The sequence below is a fragment of the Gobio gobio genome (genome assembly GCF_949357685.1).
Source record: "Gobio gobio genome assembly, chromosome: 15".
NCBI classification, from domain to species: domain Eukaryota; kingdom Metazoa; phylum Chordata; class Actinopteri; order Cypriniformes; family Gobionidae; genus Gobio; species Gobio gobio.
Window position 1 is genome coordinate 24,453,085 of NC_137108.1, and position 20,562 is coordinate 24,473,646.

Below are 20,562 nucleotides of genomic sequence, written 5' to 3' on the forward strand. Positions count from 1 at the left end.
CTCTTGTCTGCTTTGTGCTGCTGCTTAAAGAAAGAAACACTCAATGAGTTTGATACTGAGAAATATGTACGGAACCATCTGTAATATGAATAGATCATCTGAAATCTATTATGGGATGGTCAGTATCGGTGTTGTTTCAATCATTTATACTCATGTTGGTATTTTGAAGAAATAAACATACCTCCACTTGATTGTCCTTTTTGTTCTTTGTTTAACATTGGGCTGTAGAGTAAAGACAAATAAATTCTTTAAAAGCTTTACCACATTTCTGTCTCACAAAAAACAGTTTAGCTTGCATGGTCATTATATTTTGTATTAAATATAGAGGAAAAATGTATCTTAGCGAAAACTGTAACTGAACAATTCATAAACGGTAAACGAAAATTATATATTTTTAATCACCGAGATCATATGCAGATCTAGACCTGTTGGATGCTGATATGAGTTGTGATTTGTACACACATTATTATTAGTATTAACGTATGTGTCAAATTAAAACTGTGATTACAAGTTACACCAGGAGGTGCCAGATTACTTACATTTTGTTGGTTTTTATTAGATAGACAATCAGACCACAAATGCCTGAAACTGCCACTAAAACTCCAATGACAATCCCAACTATCGCTCCTGTTGTCAGTCCTCCTCCTCCTCCACCGACTATAGAAAAGTTATTGTTATTGTACAATAAACAACAGACCATATACTGCACACAATAATAACTCATACACTTTAAATACACTGCATCAAAACCTTCATTAAAAAAACTTTATTTAAGACAACACAAGGCAATAAAATGATGAAAACAGAAAGCTCCAATGAACAAATGTTAAAAAGGTCAAAACACTGGATAGCAAAAGTTGAAAACACATTTAGAGTTAGTTGTATCACTTACCTTTAACTAGTAAAGCATGTGTTTGTGAGGCGCTTCTCTTTGTGATGTTATTCCAGGCAGTGCATTTGTAATCTCCACTGTGAGTGAAGTTAGTCTCCTCTATGGTGAAAGTGTCTGTGGTCACATCGGTGTCTGTTCCATTAAACGTCCAGCTGAATGAGGCAGAAGGTTCAGAATTTGCAGAGCAAGACAGAGACACTGGAACCCCTAAATCCACCTCAACCGGACCCTTAATAGAAACATTATCTGGTCCATCTAGAACAAACACAAGAGACTCACTGTTAGAGGGACAAACTGAGCACTGAAGTGTGTCTATATTTCATCAGGTTTGAGCTCAAATCATCTTGATGTTTAAATGTTCAACACTCACAGTTGATGGTCAATCTGAGTTTTGCTCTGTCAGAGCTGACAGGGTTACTGTAAATACACTGATATTCCCCACTGTCTGATCTGTGCACTGGACTGATGGACACTGATCTGTTATCAGGTGAGAAGATGATGCTGTTGCTAGGAGACAGAGAACTGTTATCTTTCATCCACTGCACAGAGGTGATGTTGCCAGTTCCCTTAGAGGTGATGTTAGCAGATGAGTTGCCCTCTATTAATGATTCTTCTGGACCAATAAGACTGACATTAGATACTTTTACTGTATAAAAGAGAGAAAAAGAACAAAGACACTGGATCTAAATTAGTATTTCACATTTAGGACACAATGAACAGTTGTAACAACAGCAAAATAGGTTTTAGGACTACAACTATCACAGTACAAGTCTGATGAATCAAACAACCATTACAGCCCTTATTTAACAACTGGTTAGCAAATTGTAGTATTTAAGAGGTGCAGAAAATTGACACCATAGACATACTATGGTGAAGGGACTGCCCATTGCATGTGTCTTTCCTACTGTGGTAACTTGCATAGGAATTTTGTATTGAGCATAACTCTGGATCACAGTAGTGGCATAGAGACTCATTGGGCTCATTTTACTCAAACAACCAATCAGTCTCTCAGGATCATCGTGAAGCTATCAAGCCACAAGCAACAAGTTTCTTAGACTTCCATTCAAAGAGATCAAAGGCGATATCTTTGGATAGAAGTGTCATAGAAACATTAGGGTGGGATCGTTTGACTCTGAGCAGCAAACAGCCAATCACAAACCATTGCCGAGCACACTAGCACAAACCCAAAGAGTGATTTCTGAATGACATAGAGGAATTGGGGTTGGTTTATATCATACTGGCAAGCAGCCTTTGGAGTATCATCATCTGACAGCTGCCAAGCCACTCCCTAGCAACCACACAGAGTACCTTACACTCTAAAAAATGCTGGGTTAAAATAACCCAAGTTGGGTTGAAAATGGACTAACCCAGCAATTGGGTTGTTTAAACCCAGCGATTGGGTTGTTTTAAGAAAACATTTAACCCAATCGCTGGGTTTAAACAACCCAATTGCTGTATATAATTGTTATTTTTAACCCAGCATTTTTTTGAGTGTAGCAACCGTTTAACCAGACCTATATCTTTGCATTATTACATCATATGGAGATGGGGGTTGGCTCTTTTAACTCATGCTAGCAAGCAGGACATGCTAACATGCTAAAATTCAGTCTCCTCTATGGTGAAAGTGTCTGTGGTTACATTGGTGTCTGTTCCATTAAACGTCCAGCTGAATGAAGCAGAAGGTTCATAATTTGCAGAGTTAGTGTTGATGTAGTGCTGGTCCAGGCTGGTTAGTGCTGGTATAGTGCTGGTCCAGGCTAGTTTGTGCTGGTATAGTGCTGGTCCAGGCTGGTTTGTGCTGGTATAGTGCTGTTCCAGGCTGGTTTGTGCTGGTCCAGGCTGGTTTGTGCTGGTATAGTGCTGGTTCAGGGTGGTTAGTGCTGGTATAGTGCTGGTCCAGGCTGGTTTGTGCTGGTATAGTGCTGGTATAGAGCTGGTACAAACTGGTTTGTGCTGGTCCAGACTGGTTTGTGCTGGTATAGTGTTGGTCCAGGCTGGTTAGTGCTGGTATAGTGCTGGTTCAGGCTGGTTTGTGCTGGTATAGTGCTGGTCCAGTCTGGTTAGTGCTGGTATAGTAATGGTCCAGGCTGGTTAGTGCTGGTATAGTGCTGGTCCAAACTGGTTTGTGCTGGTATAGTGCTGGTTCAGGCTGGTTCGTGCTGGTCCAGGCTGATTAGTGCTGGTATAGTGCTGGTCCAGACTGGTTTGTGCTAGTCCAGGCTGGTTTGTGCTGGTATAGTGTTGGTCCAGGCTGGTTAGTGCTGGTATAGTGCTGGTTCAGGCTGGTTTGTGCTGGTCCAGTCTGGTTAGTGCTGGTCCAGGCTGGTTAGTGCTGGTCCAGGCTGGTTTGTGCTGGTATAGTGCTGGTCCAGGCTGGTTTGTGCTGGTATAGTGTTGGTCCAGGCTGGTTAGTGCTGGTATAGTGCTGGTTCAGGCTGGTTAGTGCAGGTATAGTGCTGGTCCAGACTGGTTTGTGCTGGTATAGTGTTGGTCCAGGCTGGTTAGTGCTGGTATAGTGCTGGTCCAGACTGGTTTGTGCTGGTATAGTGCTGGTCCAGGCTGGTTTGTGCTGGTATAGTGCTGGTCCAGGCTGGTTTGTGCTGGTATAGTGCTGATCTAGCTGGTGGACCAGCATATTATGCAGTTCTCAAGCAAACCGGAGCTGGTGAAGCTGCTTCACTAACATGGTCTTACCAGTTTGAGTGTGAGTATGCCAGCTCTCTGTATGCAAGCAGTGTTTGGGGGCATATTTCTGACATTGCATTATTACATTATTAATTACATTATTAATCAAAGTCCCTGGTAAACTGGAAAAAAGTTTCAAAGCATCAAAGGAAGGGTCTTCTGTTTCAAAAGATCTGTACACAAATCAGTTCAAATCAGTTAAAAAGAGCTTGTGTACATTGCAATACAAAAACATTTAGAGATATGAAAACCAAGAAAAATGCCTATGTATAATTATAAACAGTTTGTACAATAACAGTGATTATGAGAAGAGCTCTTTCAATGGGGCATTATCATAACAAATTGATAATGAAAGATCACAACTTAAAGGTGCTGTTTTCATTTATGTAATTGCTGTTTCTGCTCATATCTTATCTTTTTTCTGTTCCTGTTGTTCCTCTTATTTTCGGTGATTCTGCTTGTTAACCACAGGTGTCATAACTAATCATCACGTGTATAGTAAATCCTCTATTTCACTAACTGCAATATTGCTTCATTTACTCTCTTTGTTACTCTCATTGTTAAATTTACTCTCTATATTGGGACCATATGAAAATTGAGCAGTGTTTGTTTAACACTGAGGATTTTACTGTGTATCAATAAACATGTAACCAGCAACATGCCTATATCTTTATTAAATAATTTATTAAAATACATTTGGAAAATTGTCTTGGTCTTTATTTAACTACGAACACACACTAAAGAAACATTTTGCAAGTTTTGTTTTGGTCTTTCTGGGATCATACCAGCACCTAAAACACAACACATCAGCATCCCAAGCTGATCCCAGCATATGAATATTTGTAATTACAAAGAATAAGTAACAAGTAACTGGTTTATGAGTGATGATCTTCAGCTTTGTGCTCCTATTCTAAGGTGCAAGACCTATCAATCTGAGCAATCAATCAATCCAAGCTTGCTCCAGCTGTAAGAGAGTGTCTGATTGCTCTCTCGTCCCTACTGACTTTACCCACCCACCTCACCTAAGATCCAGTTTCCATGGGTTGTTGCATCATGCTGTCGGATTGTGGAAGTTCTTTAGCTTTAGCCAAAAAAGCCTGTCTTGTCATGTCAGTGATGCAAGTGTTTTCTGGTGTGGCTATCAGGGGTCCGTTCTTCGTACCTCGCTAACTCCGATAGCTGGATTTGATTGTTGACGATTTGGCATGATCTTGGATTGTTTGGTTCTTCGAAGCTCATCCTAGACTTGCTGTCATAGCAACAGGTCCGTAAACTTCGTAAAAGCTCGGGAGCAGGCTTATTTCATGTAAACAGGATTAGATTGCATCTTGAGGTGATACTTAAAATCTGCCCCAGCCACTGCAACTTTATTACAAGAGTTCATTACTGAACAAGGGGCAATAATCATTTTAAATAATAATATAAAAATGTATTTTAAAATAATATTATAATGTTATAATAATAATATTATAATGTAAAAGGTGTATATACTACAGACAGCCAATTGATTGAGAGATTTATTTGTGATGGAATAACTACTTTATAATGTCATTGCAGTCTTACACACATGCTACAGTTACATGTACAGTTACTCTAAGCCGTGTATTAATTTTAGTGATGACGGATATAATGGGAGTGGCTTGATGCAAGGAGAAGCAAAGAACTTGATCTTGAACTGTAACAAATCTGCTTCAAATTAACTTAAAAGTTAAATGAATGCTAATTACAACATTGAAATAAAATGTAAAGGGTGTACAAATACTATAAAATCGTGAATATAAATAATTGGTAATCATCTTTTTTTTTTAAATATCATTTATCTATTATAACTTTTATGTTGGTTTCCTTATAAAGATCCAGAAATCCGTGGGATTACACTTTTTTGTGTAATTTGTCAAGTTTTTTGCCAGGTGGCTCTTTTAATTAGGCATGATGTCATTATGTTGCTGTCTTGCCGCCAGCCAATCGCTGCATTGCTGATAGTGGTTTCGAGTATCGATGCATCTGCCCTCTTCAGGGAACACAAGAATACGCAGTAATCTTAGATCATTTAATCCAGATATTTTAATCCAATCCGCAAATTCGTTTGAAGAACCAAATTAGCCAGAGATCAGTTATCACGATTAAAAGATCTGGGATCTGTCAAATCATCTCAGATGTATTAAGCGAGATATGAAGAACGGACCCCAGGCTAGCAGCCAGTTGCTAGGGTATCCTTTATGATTGTTATGGTGTTGCGGTACTGGGCCAGCGGGAGGCGCTGCAGAGTTATTACTATTTCTTTCCTCAGTTACTTCATAACCACTTGCTTAACTTACACAAAATAGGTGCCATTTTAAAGCGAAGAAACTTGCCATTACCGTGAACACAAAGAGTATTACTAACTCTTAAAGGGGTGATGAATTGAGAAATCAACTTTCCTTTGAGCCTTTGATATATAAAAGTTCATCTTTTATTTGAGGTGTTATTGTGTGTTTTTCAGACGGGCTACCAAAACGTAAGCCCGGCCTACCGACGGGCCATCTTAAATAGTGAAATAACATTCCTTTCTTGCACGCGAGCATGTGTGTGTACGGGTCCCGGTTATATTCACTGATCGGGCCGGCCAAGTAATAAAAAAATAACATTCCAATCAATCGTGGGTGGATGAGAGATTAATCATTGTGTTTGTTTGATAAAGACATTTCGCGAGTCCTGTGAGCATTTCCCCAGACATCATCAGAGTGCGCGCAGTCTGGTGCAGCCGCTCTAGAGAAAAGGCTCGTTTGAGATGAGCAAAAGCTGCTCTAGAGAAACTGCACCGGCTGTATTAGCCGACTGCCATCGCTCTCGCGGTACTTTGATGCCATAAGTCACTGTCACATGACGTCGGCGCTGTCTCAAGTCGGACAACATTTCTAAGTTGAACAAGCCTGGGGTCTCGCCAAGGGGGTAATCCAGCCCCCGGTAAGCGTACATTCCATAGGGGCAGCCATTGCTAACCAAGCCATCACCTGCTGTTAGCATCCCATTGACTGCCATTCATTTTTGTGTCACTTTGACATTGAATTACTTTGCATCTGAGGCGTTTAAAGACTCCATTTGTCCATTGTTTATTTCTAAAGAAACACGACAATGTATAAAAGGCTCCATTACCTTGTAGCTTACACTATCGACCCGTAGAAGCCGTTTTTGTAAAAAATAGCCACGCGACTCTCTGCGCGCAGTAGAGAAATTACCAGATATAGACCCAAGGAGAAGCTCGCAGGCCATCTTTTACTGTCTATGAGGATATCGGGGGGGACGTGGAGGCATAAAGTCCGATAAAGTTAAGGGAGAAGCCCATAGAGAGCCAAAAGCAATGGGACAAAATATTTCAACAACGTGATTCAGATTTCACTTTGCACAACTACTAGAAGACTTGCCACTGTCAGACAGGCTGATCACGTCACATCTACGTCGTCAAGCTCAGTCTGAGGCTGCGCAGTACACTCAGCCATCAGGAAGTGAGTGCTTCTACTTGACTTCACTTTTTCTCTGTGAAGTCTATGGGGTCGCTGTGTCCATTTCTTTTACTGTCTATAGGCCTGTACACACCGGGACGAATATCGCACGCTTTTCGCCAGCGTTTTTCGTGACGTTTTTCGGCGCGTCTTGAGTGTTCACACCCAAGCGATTTTCACTGAGGATGCACCGAGTGAACGTGCACATTCAGTAGATAGCGCTCCCGGTACACAAGGTGGTGCTGCAGCACTTTACGCTTCTGACACTCGCTTGTCACACAGAAGAAGAAGAGAGACAGTATTTACCTGCTTGCCATAACCATAGATATATTATGTCTATGGCCAAACCCATTCACAAACTTTTTGCTAACTGGCAAGCAGCATTAGCAGCTCATTCTTCTTCTTTGTCTACTTACTACTTCTTCGTCGTATCCATGTGTGCTCGCTGCTCGGCAAGACCGTTTTGTGCTTGAGCGCCACCAAGTCATGTTTTACTGTCACTTCAGCAGCTCCAAGCACATGAACAAAAGCGCTGATCTCATTGGTCGGCCAGTTTTTAACGCACCGCGTCAAAATAAAAAAACGAACCCGATGTCTAGTTACTAATTAGCCTACTTTCTAAATCCCATTTCAACTCCGACCAGTTGAACAATACAAGGATGTAAAACTGCTCTTTTAATTCTTTCAACAACAACAAAAATATAAATTGCATAAATTATTCTTCAACTGACCAAAGTATTTAAAGGGGGAAGTTTACATTAAAAACATTTTAGCATCAGACATCAAATTTTGATGTTAAATCCACTGTTTGTTATATACAGTAGGCTATTAAATCAGTTCATCAGAAGTAACTGTAATCAAATTACAGACAAATTAAGTTTAATCCCTTTTCAAGGAAAACTTAATTAAATGACAGTAATTAATTAATTAGTGATGCATTACACCTAACACTGTTTAAAAATGTTTTGTTTAGTGGACTCAAATGAAATAATTTCACAGTAGGCTACTAATGCTGTATATATTAAAATTTGTAATGGTTCAAATCGGTTTTTCCAAATGAAATGAGTTTACTTGAATCAAGTTACGTATTATTCCAGTAACATACTATAAAGTAGATTATGGTAGAACTGTAAATTAAGAGTAAAATACTGACAGCAGGGGTTGCCTGTATTTTTATGTAAATTTTATGTAAAAGATTTATAGGATAATATTTTACAGTAAATACTGAACCAAGTTTTAGCAACACACTCACCGAACACTTGTAGTGGAGTTTCTCCTCTAAGTGTTTCTACAGCACTGGGTGTTACAGTCAGTCTGTATATTCCAGAATCATCCAGTGTCAGATTCCGCAGCTCCAGAGCGAGAGTGGTGATGTTTAAACTGACTCTGCCTGCATATGCGGGGCTTACTGTAGGTTCACCACCAGACGGTACTCCAATTATAAGATTTGAAGCAACGTTAAAAGACCACTGAATTAAAAGACTCGATGTGGAGGAGGAGGGTGGGTTAGCAGGAGCGAGTACAACACTTTCTCCTACTGCTCCATTAGCCGGCTGAGGAAACTGCAGTCCTTGACCTAAATATTGTCCTAAGAAAAAAAAAGATTAAGAAAAAGGATACATTTATCTTTACATTCGCAATTAAATTAAATTTAGCCTACTACTTTAAATTCTTTCTGCTAGTTACTTTTACTGGTAACAACAAAGAATAGCTTCAGTTAATGACAGACAACCTATTTTTCTGAATTTATGCATAAATTAAATAGGAATAACTAGTCATTTTATATAGAAATTCAACACAGAGAATTATTTAACTGCTAAAAAAGTCTCACCAAAACACGACAATATCCACAGTGTCCAGTACAAACGATAATAAACCATCATGATCGAGCTCTCTCTTCTGTCAGGAACTGCAGCTCAAATCATCTGAACTATTTACATCAGTTTTCGGTTAATGATCAACGGCTGTTATTCTATAGTGCAGAACTCACTGCGCCACCTAGCGCTGAATATTAACACGAGTCACGTCTAAATTTGATCGTGGAAGAGCAATAATCACGTCAATCATGTAACATGTAAATTAAAGAAAGTTCAATCTCGCTGTTTTTCTTTACTACTGCATGCAGGAGTGCCACTTTTCTGGACCCCCTCCAGTTTATGGTTCCTCGGTTTGCACAAAAAAACATAGATACAAAATTTTAAAACATAGTCAAACATGTTTTTATATAGGGGACGAGACGGCTTTCATATCAGTTCAGTTTGATATCCAATTTTAATACCAGATGTATAAAAATGTAATATTTGAATATACTGAATATTAATATACAGTAGGCTATACCTACTAGCCTATATTGTGTACATTAGGCTACAACTCAGTATATATATAACAGCATTCTTGGTAGTTTATATACAAAATTTAGGGATAAGTTGTAGATGTCAAATCAACTTTTGTAGCAGAAAAAGATTATATCAAAGTTTGAGATAACATTATGGGCAAAAATCTCCACTGCTTGCCATTTATTTATTTATCGCACTTCACCAACAGTTAAATTGGATGTAATTTTTGGTTTATGAAATGATAATAAAACCCAGATTACTGTAGCTGTTTATTCTCTTTATTTTCTTATAAATTTGGTCATTGCAAATACACTTCAGTTAAATATCATTTGTCTGCCAAAAACATGCACTAAATTTGATAGGTCAGGTTTGAATATGATTGGTCACGGTGTTATAAAATAATGTGTAGCGATTAAAGCCCCTACATAAGCAGCTCAAAATGACAAAAGCAATACAAATGATATGCAATGTAAAAATACTTTAGATGTAGTTATCTTAAAATAATGAAACAAAACATTTTTATGAAATCAATGATTTGCCATTTTCTTCTTTCTTGACTGGCTTATTAAATGTGAATAATTAGAAATGGAAAGTGCACACCATGTGAGTCACAAGCAAAAACCACAGAATGTTTTTTTTTCCATGAGTGTACAAATGCAGCGACCAGGAAATATGCCTATGCTCAACATTTCTGCTTTTTTCAGCAGCTGATTTAAAAAGTCTTTATCTACGAATGGTCAGGGCTTTAGACGGCTGTCTTTAACTTCCCGTTATGTCTTTGAACAGTTTGAAGTTCTTCTATAAGATGGACCGGTGTTAACACGAGGTGCATCACTTTAGAAATGAAAGCTTATGATGGACTTACATAATATATTTATTCCTTTACTGCTGTCTTCTACCACAGGTAAGTCAATACTATATTTACTGTTTTTTTTGTTTGTTTGTTAAAAATTCAATGATTCAATGAGCCTAATGCACCATTTTTGTTTTCTTGGACACAAATGCAGTGTTAATAATAGTAATAACTTAAATGAACAACTATATGGTGAAAATCCTTTGTGGAATGATTTTTGTGCTAAATCTTGTTCGCACTAACATGGTTGCCATACAGTATTTATATAACCTATTGTAATATTTACAGATTCTGTCTTTAAAATCAGATCGATAATCATTAATTTTTATCTTTTCCCCTCTTTATTTAATCTGAATATCTCTCCTCCCATTGATCTGAAACTCATCATTTTAAATGAATTGGTCAAGAGTTAGGGTTAGGGTCATCTTTTTATATTTAAGAATCAAACATGTATGATTTGGTTTTGGGAGTTTATGACTTTTTTACATTTCACAAAAACTCTAAGAATGTTATATAAACACTTAATAAAATAAATGTATTGTTATTGGAAAATGATTGTTGATGATAAATGCATATTAGACGTGTACAGTATATAAGGAAAGATTCTGCAAAACTCTGTCTGTGCCTTTTTCAGTTTTTTTTTTTTTTTTTTTGCTTTTATGGTAAGCAATTCCTGTCGTGATGTCTTGAGACATTTCCTGTGACAGATTAAGCTGATAAATCAAACTTGCTTAAAATGAGCAAATATACATTCTAAAAAATAGATTCTTTTAAAATCGTATAATATTTCATATGATTAAAAAGCCTTGCTCTCTCTCTCTCTTCACCAGTACTTCATGGACAGGAAGTTTTCACCCGTCATGAGGTCACTGGGTACCAGGGTCATGATGTCACACTGTTGTGCCAATACATCCATGGAAGCACACAGGACAAAATATCACAAGTACAGTGGACATGGCAAAATCAATCCAATGCATATGAAATCATGATCTTTAATATGAACCATGGCATTTTTCTGCATGACACATTTCTGAAAGACAGAGTCAGCTTCAGTAAGAGCTCTCCTCTGATCTACGACGCCTCCATCATCATCAGAGACGTGAGGATGAGAGATCAGGGAGTTTACAGCTGTGACTACACAACCTTCCCTAGCGGCAGTTATAGAGGACAAACCACTCTAACAGTGACAGAAGGTATGTGACAGTTCATTTAAATAGAATCAATAAAGAAGTTATTTTTAGTTGAAGGTCTTGAACATTAGCCTGTTAGTATAAGTATTGTCATTTTTGATTTCTGTCAAAACTCTGTTTTCTCTACACCTAACTTACCATTCTGGAGACTGAGGACTGAGATACTGTAATCTGATGGGGATCAAATTTCGGTACCCAACTGATCCTTGAATTTGAGTGGCTCTGGGACATTTCACTGTTCCGCTCTTCTGTGTTTGTGTGGTCCAGATTGAGTGGTGGTGATCTTTAGTGACTGTTTCTGCAGGTTACAAAGTTATAGGTGTAAGCTGTATTCAACACCAATTCATTCAGTAAAACCACTATGTGTTGCTCAGAAGTGCCCTTTTCAACTTTTTTTTGGTGGCAAAAATAGACAAAGTTATTGGCAATAACTTTGCCTATTAAAGGTTTCACAGACAGGGTTTTGAAGGTGTACACACTAGGCGATCTGAACCGTGCCGGGTGCCACAGCATAAATGATAAATCTATCAGGCAGTCTTTTAGCAAAAGCTCTTTTAGCTCTTTTCTTCTTTTTTTCTTCAAAACAAAAAGTGTGTGCTCCGGCAAGTGGCACAATTATAGGTATAATTCTTGTCAGTATTACACTCGGCATAAGTTTAATACTTAAAGTGAGTGGTTTAGAACAAACCCCTAACCATAATTATAAGCAGTGATTAGTCTTGTCTTTATAGGTACCACTCAAAATATGAAAATGAATGAAATCACAAATTACGTATGAAAAATGGAAAGTGTGCATTACAATTAACGCTCTTTCACCAGCAGAATTCCCACTGATTTGCTCAATTGCTGGTTTGTTACGAGCTCCCTCCTGATTGTGTCCACAGGCAGTCCTCCTGTTCTGTCCACCGCTGAGGCTGTAGGGATTGTGACTGCTGTAGTGCTCATCACTATGATTACAGCTGCTGTGGGGTATTTGTTCCTGATCAACAGACGGTATGAGACTAGAAAACATTTAGCAATTAGCAATTTCATAATTATAATGTCATGGATCTGCATTGAACTGACAGATTCATGCCAACAGCCAACTATAGCAGAGCAAAACACACTGGCCCTCATTTATCAATCTTGCGTAGAAACGGGCGTATATGTTGGCGTAAGATTATGCTTACACTCCTCTCACCGCCTGATTTATGAAGCTGTGCGCACCTCTGAAATCCAGGCGTACGCAAAACCTGCCCTTGATAAATGCCGTGCTGAAAACGATCGTCATTAGAATAACACGCCCCTATATATTCAAGTCTCATGCCTCCCCCACGCCCTCATTTTACGCCATGGACACTCGGAAGACGGCAATGAAGCGAAACTTCTCTGACGTGGAGATCGAGACCATCACCAGGGAAGTGGAAAAAAAAATTGTTTTATTTGGGAGTTTAAAGAGTGGGATTAAAGGCGCCCACAAAAAGGTGTACGGTGGAAATCCAGTTTAAATAGCTTTTTGGATGAGAAATTACCTATCACAATTAATTATTTTACAGCACATGTTTTGAAATAATATGCATTTAATTTCGTATCACATCACATGTATTCGGGTGTACAATAGTGATGATGATGTGATGTGGAGTACCATTCATTCACATTAATATAATTGCATGACAATTTGTTAGATTCTTATTATTATTATGATTTGTATTATTAATGACGCTTATTGTTATTTAGAAGAAGAATTTCGTTATTATTATTATTTATTTTATTATTATTTAAAAGAAGAAGAATGTCATTTTTATTATTTTGTCAGTCTGAATTATGTTCAGTTCCAGTCCGTGCGCAGCTAACCGGGCCTAACCAACGTCAGGTAAAGCGCACAGGCTCGCAACTGGAGGAATATCAAATGCTTTGGTAAAGTCACACAAATTAAACATTGAAGTCCATGTTGCACAAAAATAAACACTTAAATTTATAATTACTTCCCTATTCGCACGGGATGTGGGGAGCTCTGGTGATTTGTAATAATTGCAGAGAATGTCTGTGATCTTAATCCCGTGCAAATCGGCCATGTCTGTAATATGTAAAGTAAAAATTCCCCCGCAAATGACCTACCATATTTCGCCGGACACCGAGGTCCTGTGATAATATTAGTCCTGTGCGAATCGGCATCTATTTGGCCGGGATTAGGCGGATCGTATATAATTTTTGCAAGGTTTTTGTGTCCTGTGCGCATTTCTATCTTTATCTTTCACGAAGAATGGAGCTAGGCTGCATATAATGCGCACCGTTATGACTTCCCGTGCGGCCGCGCGGATTATAGACTACTACTTTCACTTTAGAATGAGCACAATTTGGGAGTAGCCTAATTGCTTGAATGGTGTGTTTAATATTATTCTTAATGAAAAACACAAAAACAGAACAGTACAATGACAACTCGCTTAAATGGGCACTTTTACATTAGCTTTGAAACTGAATCTTCCGTCGTATATTGTTATTATACGAAATTATTTGTAGGCCTATTACTAAAACAATCAAAATGATATAGATACGACTGTTTATAATTTCATACAGCTATATAACGAAAAAACATTTTCAAGTAGGCCTAACATCATATCCGGGAGATAAATCAGTAAATTCGAGTAAAATCACAGTTTATCTCGTGCGAATGCGCCACGCAAAATTCAGATGTGGGGGAGTAATTTCTAAATCACACGAGGTCCCCAGATAATACTTATCCCGTGCGAATAGGGCTTTATTTGTTGTTGTTGTTGTTGTTGTTGTTGTTGTTGTTGTTGTTGTTGTTGTTGTTGTTGTTGTTACAGTGGGTCATAATATAGCATATCTTTGTCAGTGCGTTTTGTGGTGTTAGGAATTGTTTTTCTGCGCATTTTCGCACTAACTCAAAACGTGCGTACACCACCTCCTGAGCTGGTGTAGGATTTGAGCGTGCGGTACGCCAACGTCCATATTGATAAATCTCAAAGTCACCGTGGTTTTGGGTGTACGCCAGGTGTACGCTGGAAAATTGGTGTACGCAAGATTGATAAATGAGGGCCACTGAGCTTTTGCTACACAAAGTGTTGAAATAAACAAATCTGTTTTCCAATTTTTCATAAAATTAATGTATATATTTAATATTTTTTTATATTCATGCATTTGTATGCGTACTACAGGTAAAACTAAGAAATTGTGCCAGCATTAGACATTATATTTTTACAAAACGCAACATAGGCCTACTCCATCATTGTGTTTATCTTTACCAAACCTGGAACTAAAAAAAAGGACATATACTGATTAAATAGGGAAGTGAATGAGCTGATTAAATTTAACATTTCTCTTTTTATATTTTGCTACACAGTAGAAGAGTCGGCAACACTTCCGCTTATTGTAAGTATTCAAACATGGGCTGATTAAAATCTCCCCCATTTTGAAGGAAATACTCAGTGTGAAACTGCACATATTGCTGATTCTTTCATGATTAATTGCTTGTGATGTTCTTTATTTGAAAGATGCTGGAGATGAAAGTGTCTTTTAAATGATTAAATGTAAATAGGAACCGATTTTAAAATGTATTAATTAACCATCTACAAAACTTGCAAAATTGAGAGCATAGTTTAAAAAACTGATGAGTATAGATTATAAACTGAAAGTACAGATTACAAAATAATGGGGACAGATTTTCAGATTTAAAAAAAAATGTCCTGGGGCCCATATAGCGGGTTCTGTACTTTCCCAGTTGCTTTTGCACTTTAAGTTCCACCTGTAGACTTCTCACTCCATTCCTCTACTTTGAAATCATGCTGTTATTTGACCAGAGTTTTACTTCTTTACTAGATACAACTCAGAGCCCTGATGAACAGGTGAGAATACCTGCTGTTAATAACTGTTGGGGGAAAACATTTGTGAGAGATGTAATCAATCCTGAATCAGTCATATGGTATTTCACAAGTGTCAAATAGGCCATGAGCTACTGTAAAAGACTAAACTTCTCTTCACTCATGTATTAGGATGTCACATATGCTGATGCCACGATACTGAAAACAGGCAAAGTCAACAGAAGCACCTCACCATCAGCGGACGTTGAATACGCTGCGGTTTGCTTCAGTGGTCGCTCCGGATCAACGTCACCGCGAGCCTCAGCCAATCAGCTGGCTTTAGGTGTCCACACAGCACAGCAGGAAATGGTGTACGCACAGGTGAAAAAAGAACGGTTTTGAGTACAAACGTCACATCCACTGCAGGTTTTTCTTTGGTGACTGAACAATAAAAGGTTGATCACACCATGGACGATAACTATAAAGTTTTAATAATCATTCTAATTCTAACAATAAGCAAGTCAACACAACCACACCATAGCTACTGTACGATAACTACAAAGGAACAATATCACTTTAAGAACTATTTTTTTCAGCTGATAAATTATAAAAACATTGACAGCCGATCAGAATCCAGCCACTTTGAACATTAAAAGCGACAGATGGCATAACTGCAGCATCTAATTATAATAAACAGAACTTTATCGTCTGTTGGTGTGGCACTAATATTGTTATTGATCTTGGTGTGAACAGGCCTTAAAGGGGCTATATGCAACTTTTTCCCCAAAATAAACGTAACAATAGCCTTTTTATTTTACCATTTATGACTCAAAGATCTCCTGATGAGCATACTGACACCTTGTCCGCTCACAGTGGGTGCACCTATAAGTCTGTATCCTATTTTTCATATTTTCTGGCGGGTCGTCTTTTCCCGCGCTGTCTGCGGATGTGACGTCACCACCACTGCGAGAGCCAGCAGAAAATGAGAGCAGTTCTGTTTTTTGGCCACAGGTGTCAGTCGCGAGTTTAAATTTCAGAAAAACGCATATAGCCCCTTTAATTGTTAGTTGACCAAAATGGGCCAAAAACTGACACGGACAGCGGTTTCATTAAAAGTGTGCTTGTTCTCTTTTTAGAAATAGACTTGATTCTGTGTTATTTATGCAAAATTCACAAATATTGATTACAAGACATACTAATTGTGAATATTTATTCCTAAGTGTCCCTTTATTTGTATCTCTTTTTCTGTTTGTTTGTTTTTTTTATAGAAAAATGCATGTTGTTAAAGACAAATGTATATATTTTTTATTCCAAATGAGTTTCTTTGTCTTTAATATGTTTTAATATAACATGATTGGAGAAGCCTCCTCAACCCCTGAACTGACCCTTAACCTTGATGCATTCATTTAAAATATCCTCTGCACCCCAAAATGTAACCTAACATTAATTTAAATAAACATAATTTTATAATGCAATACAAATTTGTTTAGAAATATTTATTTAAAAAAAAAAAATCAAAAAGAGGTTAGGTGACCTTTTAGAACATCTGTGTTCTTTTTTTTCTTTCATCAGTCGTTTTTCAGTGCATGTGATGTGTGGGAAAATATACATGTAGGTTGGACCACGACATCAGATGTCTGACTTTCTGTTTCTAAAAACACTGATCTGTGGTAAATGCAGCGTGTGCAGATTCGGGTTGAGGTATGTGGTGTGATTTCCAGCACTGTTTACGGACTCACAAGTTCTTGCAGACAGATCAAAGTCCACGATTTAATGAACACACAGCTCCTCATTTCCAATAACATACATATTCAGAGTTGATCTCCTCGGTGTCAATAAAGTATCTCTATTTTTAATTTCCAATTCAGACAACACAACCCCAGAATTAAATTACACAGACAGTGAATTTAAAAATAAGTATAGTACAGAAAAGTAAGAATATCTGTTTAGAATATCTTTAGCTTCATTGTCCTTCATTAACGTGTGTGCTCTCATTCTGTCGTGGTCTGGCTCTGATCTGTTCGGTGTCATTAAGAGAATGACGTCCAAACGAGAGCGTCTCTGTGCTACTTCCTGTGTGTGAACTCTATCGTAACATAGAAAGAGTTCAGTCAGGGAAAGGAAGGAGAGTCTGTGCCACAGTCTGTGTGCTGCCTGAAGATCAGAATCACAGGGGAAGTTTAATATCTCTGTTCTGCCGTGTAGCAACAGCTAAATCCTCAGACTGAGGCGGACAATCGTAAATCTTAACCAGCTCATTTTCAAGGTTACTTCAGACACGGCCAATGTTATAGTACATAGTTCAATAGTACAAAAGAATACTTGATATGACACATGGCTATCCAAAAGAAAAGGATAATTCTGTCGTACCAAGGAAAAGATGGAAAGCGCATTTGTCTATGATTTTGAACAAGGGGTCTCTTTTTTTCTCATTTCTGCTCTCCCATTAGGTCTGTGTTGTTGCTAGACTGAGGTGGCGGTAAAGTGCAGCCTTTGGCCGGTGGGGAGTGTCCTATCCGGCACGGGCTCGGCCCACCGCCCCCTTCACTGTCTGTATTGGAGGATGAGTGTGGAGGGGGCGGAGCCAGGCGAGGCAGAGGGGCCGAGGAGGGAGGGATACGTGTACAAGAGGTTGTGCGGAGACTCTGGATACGCCGGCACTCCTGGCAAATGCGCACATGAGTGCAGCCCCGCGGCAGAGGCACTGTCACTGCAGGTGGTCCCAGGGCCACTGTTGGGGTGCTGTTGGCACCTAATGGGTCCTCCAGGAGTCGCTGGGGGCCAGGGCCCATGTCTGAGGGGCCTCCTCCTGGCCCTGAGCTTCCTGTCAGGGGTCCGGTACCGCTATAGAGCTTTCCGTTGCTAAGGCGCATCTCTCTGACAAGGCGCAGGGGCCGCGGGGCCCCTAAAGTGATGCGGGTGGGGTGCCGAAGGGCCAGAGAGCTGGACAGGGGGCGACGACGGCGCAGACGAGAACTTTTCTTGCAAGAAACAGCATTGCGGAATTCCGTCAACATCTCCTGACATACAGATACCTGAATATTTAAAAAAAGATATATATTAAAGGCTTGAACAAAGAAAGATGAAGATATATCACAGATTTACACACACACACACACACACACACACACACACACACACACACACACACACACACACACACACACACACACACACACACACACACACACACACACACACACACACACACACACACACACACACACACACACACACACACACACACACACACATATACAGTATATACATTACATATACACTACCTGTAAAAAGTTTAGAATAATAAAGATTTTTTATGTTTTTGAAAGTATACTCACCATGGCTGCATTTATTTGATCAAAAATACAGTAAAAACTGTAAAATTGTGAAATATTATTACAATTTAAAATAACATTTCTATTTTAATATTATTTTAAAATGTAATTTATTCCTGTGATGACAAAGTTGAATTTTCAGCATCATTATTCCAGTCTTCAGTTTCACAAGAAACAAGAATCCTCAAGAAACATTTCTTATTAGTTATTACTATCAATGTTAAATGTTGTGCTGCTTAATGTTTTTGTGGAAACCATGATACAAGTTTGGGGTAAGTGTTTTTTTATTTTTTAAATATGATTTTTATTCCGCAAGGATGCATTAAATTGATTAAAAGTTACAGTGAAGACATTTATAATGTTTCTATTTCAAATAAATGCTATTCTTTCGAATGTTCTATTAATCAAAGGATCCTGAGATGATGCACAGATCAGGCATAACATTATGACCACTTACATGTGAAGTAAATAACACTGATTATCTCTTCATCATGGCACCTGTTAGTGGGTGGGATATATTAAGCAGCAAGTGAGCATTTTTTCCTCAAAGTTGATGTGTTGGAAGCAGGAAAAATGGGCAAGCATAAGGATTTGAGCGAGGTCTAAATTGTAATGGCTAGACAACTGGGTCAGAGCATCTCCAAAACTGCAGCTCTTGTGGGGTGTTCCCGGTCTGCAGTGGTCAGTATCTATCAAAAGTGGTCCAAAGAAGGAACAGTTGGTTCACAGTCATGACTCATTGATGCATGTGGGGAGCGAAGGTTGGCCCGTGTGGTCGGATCAAACAGACGAGTTACTGTAGCTCAAATTGCTCAAGAAGTTAATGCTGGTTCTGATAGAAAGGTGACAGAATAGGTCATGCATCACAGTTTGTTGTGTATGGGGCTGCATAGTGTGTGCAGACCAGTCAGGGTGCCCATGCTGAGTCCTGTCCACCACCGAAAGCACCAACAGTGGGCACGTGAGCATCCGAACTGGACCACAGAGCAATGGAAGAAGGTGGCCTGGTCTGATGAATCATGTTTTCTTTTACATCACGTGGATGGCCCGGTATATGTGCGTTGCTTACCTGGGGAACACATGGCACCAGGATGCACTATGGGAAAAAGGCAAGCCGGCGGAGGCAGTGTGATGCTTTAAGCAATGTTCTGCTGGGAAACCTTATATCCTGCCATCCATGTGGATGTTACTTTGACACGTACCACCTACCTAAGCATTGTTGCAGACCATGGGTGCTTCTCAATCCTTATTTGTGCATCCTTGTTTCCTTTCCTCCTTTCCTCACGTCTTAGCTCCACCCCTTTAGGATGCGAGGGAAGATGCAAGGAAAAGACGTGAGGATGGAGGAAATTGAATCAAGTGAAATGATATATCCTCACTCCCTTTAGCATCACTTCAAAGTGTCGTCAATTAATGATGACTCTACACCGCTGGATTTAGTGTGCACGATAACAATTTATATTGTAATAGTTTCAACCCCAACAAAATAACACATTTGTCCATATTTTATTTAATATTACCAGTGAAGGGTCAAGGGTCAAGCCAAACATCACTTGTCTCTTCATCAGACACATATCCTTCAAGAATGATTTTATGTTCAATATTAAAATAAGAATGAATGATAATCAAGTTATAACCATTTCCTACATTTGATAAATCAGTTCTCTATATTCAAGGAGTGATTTTGGATATTGTAGTGTTTTAGTTGCTCTGTGCTTTTGAATCCAGATTATTCAGGAGCTGCTCTGATGTCTGTGTCAAGACGTGCTGACAGGCAACTGTCCTTGGTGTTGTAATACACTCCAGGGAGTAAAACGAGATCAGCATGTGTTAACTATATGTCTTACTGAGGTGACCTCTGGGGTCATCCATGTAACAGCTATGGGACTCTTTTGGGGAGAAATGTACCTCTCTGATACTTTTCTTTCTTTATAGAATAAAGTCACGAGCTGGCTTCTGCTGATGAAACTGCAAACTATTCTTCAGTAA

The 20,562-nt window shown here is 38.8% G+C and overlaps 3 protein-coding genes across 5 annotated transcripts in view; 1 reads left to right on the forward strand and 2 right to left on the reverse strand.

Annotated features, from left to right (window-relative positions):
• Positions 1-535: 535 nt before the first annotated feature.
• On the reverse strand, positions 536-8,942 carry LOC307139208 (cell adhesion molecule CEACAM6-like; the record flags this gene model as incomplete). Its single annotated transcript, XM_079838100.1, has 5 exons — positions 536-657; positions 893-1,147; positions 1,263-1,538; positions 8,312-8,647; positions 8,891-8,942. The coding sequence occupies 5 exons, from the start codon at positions 8,940-8,942 to the stop codon at positions 536-538; spliced, it is 1,041 nt and encodes a 346-aa protein (XP_079694226.1).
• A 1,114-nt stretch (positions 8,943-10,056) lies between these two features.
• LOC307138527 (uncharacterized protein) lies at positions 10,057-16,711 on the forward strand. Of its 3 annotated transcripts, XR_013818034.1 has the most exons (8): positions 10,104-10,299; positions 11,079-11,191; positions 11,290-11,441; positions 12,323-12,431; positions 14,782-14,810; positions 15,258-15,283; positions 15,431-16,032; positions 16,375-16,711. XR_013818034.1 is itself a non-coding variant. In XM_079836861.1 (6 exons), the coding sequence occupies exons 1-6, from the start codon at positions 10,248-10,250 to the stop codon at positions 15,638-15,640; spliced, it is 789 nt and encodes a 262-aa protein (XP_079692987.1). In that variant the 5' UTR covers positions 10,104-10,247; the 3' UTR covers positions 15,641-16,711. The 3 variants fall into 3 exon arrangements, 1 of the variants encoding a protein (XP_079692987.1); XR_013818033.1 differs by having other exon boundaries at positions 10,057-10,299; positions 11,079-11,441; XM_079836861.1 differs by having other exon boundaries at positions 11,079-11,441; positions 15,431-16,711.
• A 956-nt stretch (positions 16,712-17,667) lies between these two features.
• The window catches only part of grik5 (glutamate receptor, ionotropic, kainate 5), a gene marked incomplete at its 3' end in the record, with an annotated part of 31,136 nt that continues 28,241 nt past the window's right edge, over positions 17,668-20,562 (reverse strand). The window contains exon 19 of the mRNA XM_079838051.1: positions 17,668-18,273. Within this exon, the coding sequence (XP_079694177.1) occupies positions 17,668-18,273 (606 nt within the window). The remainder of the gene's footprint in view (positions 18,274-20,562) is intronic.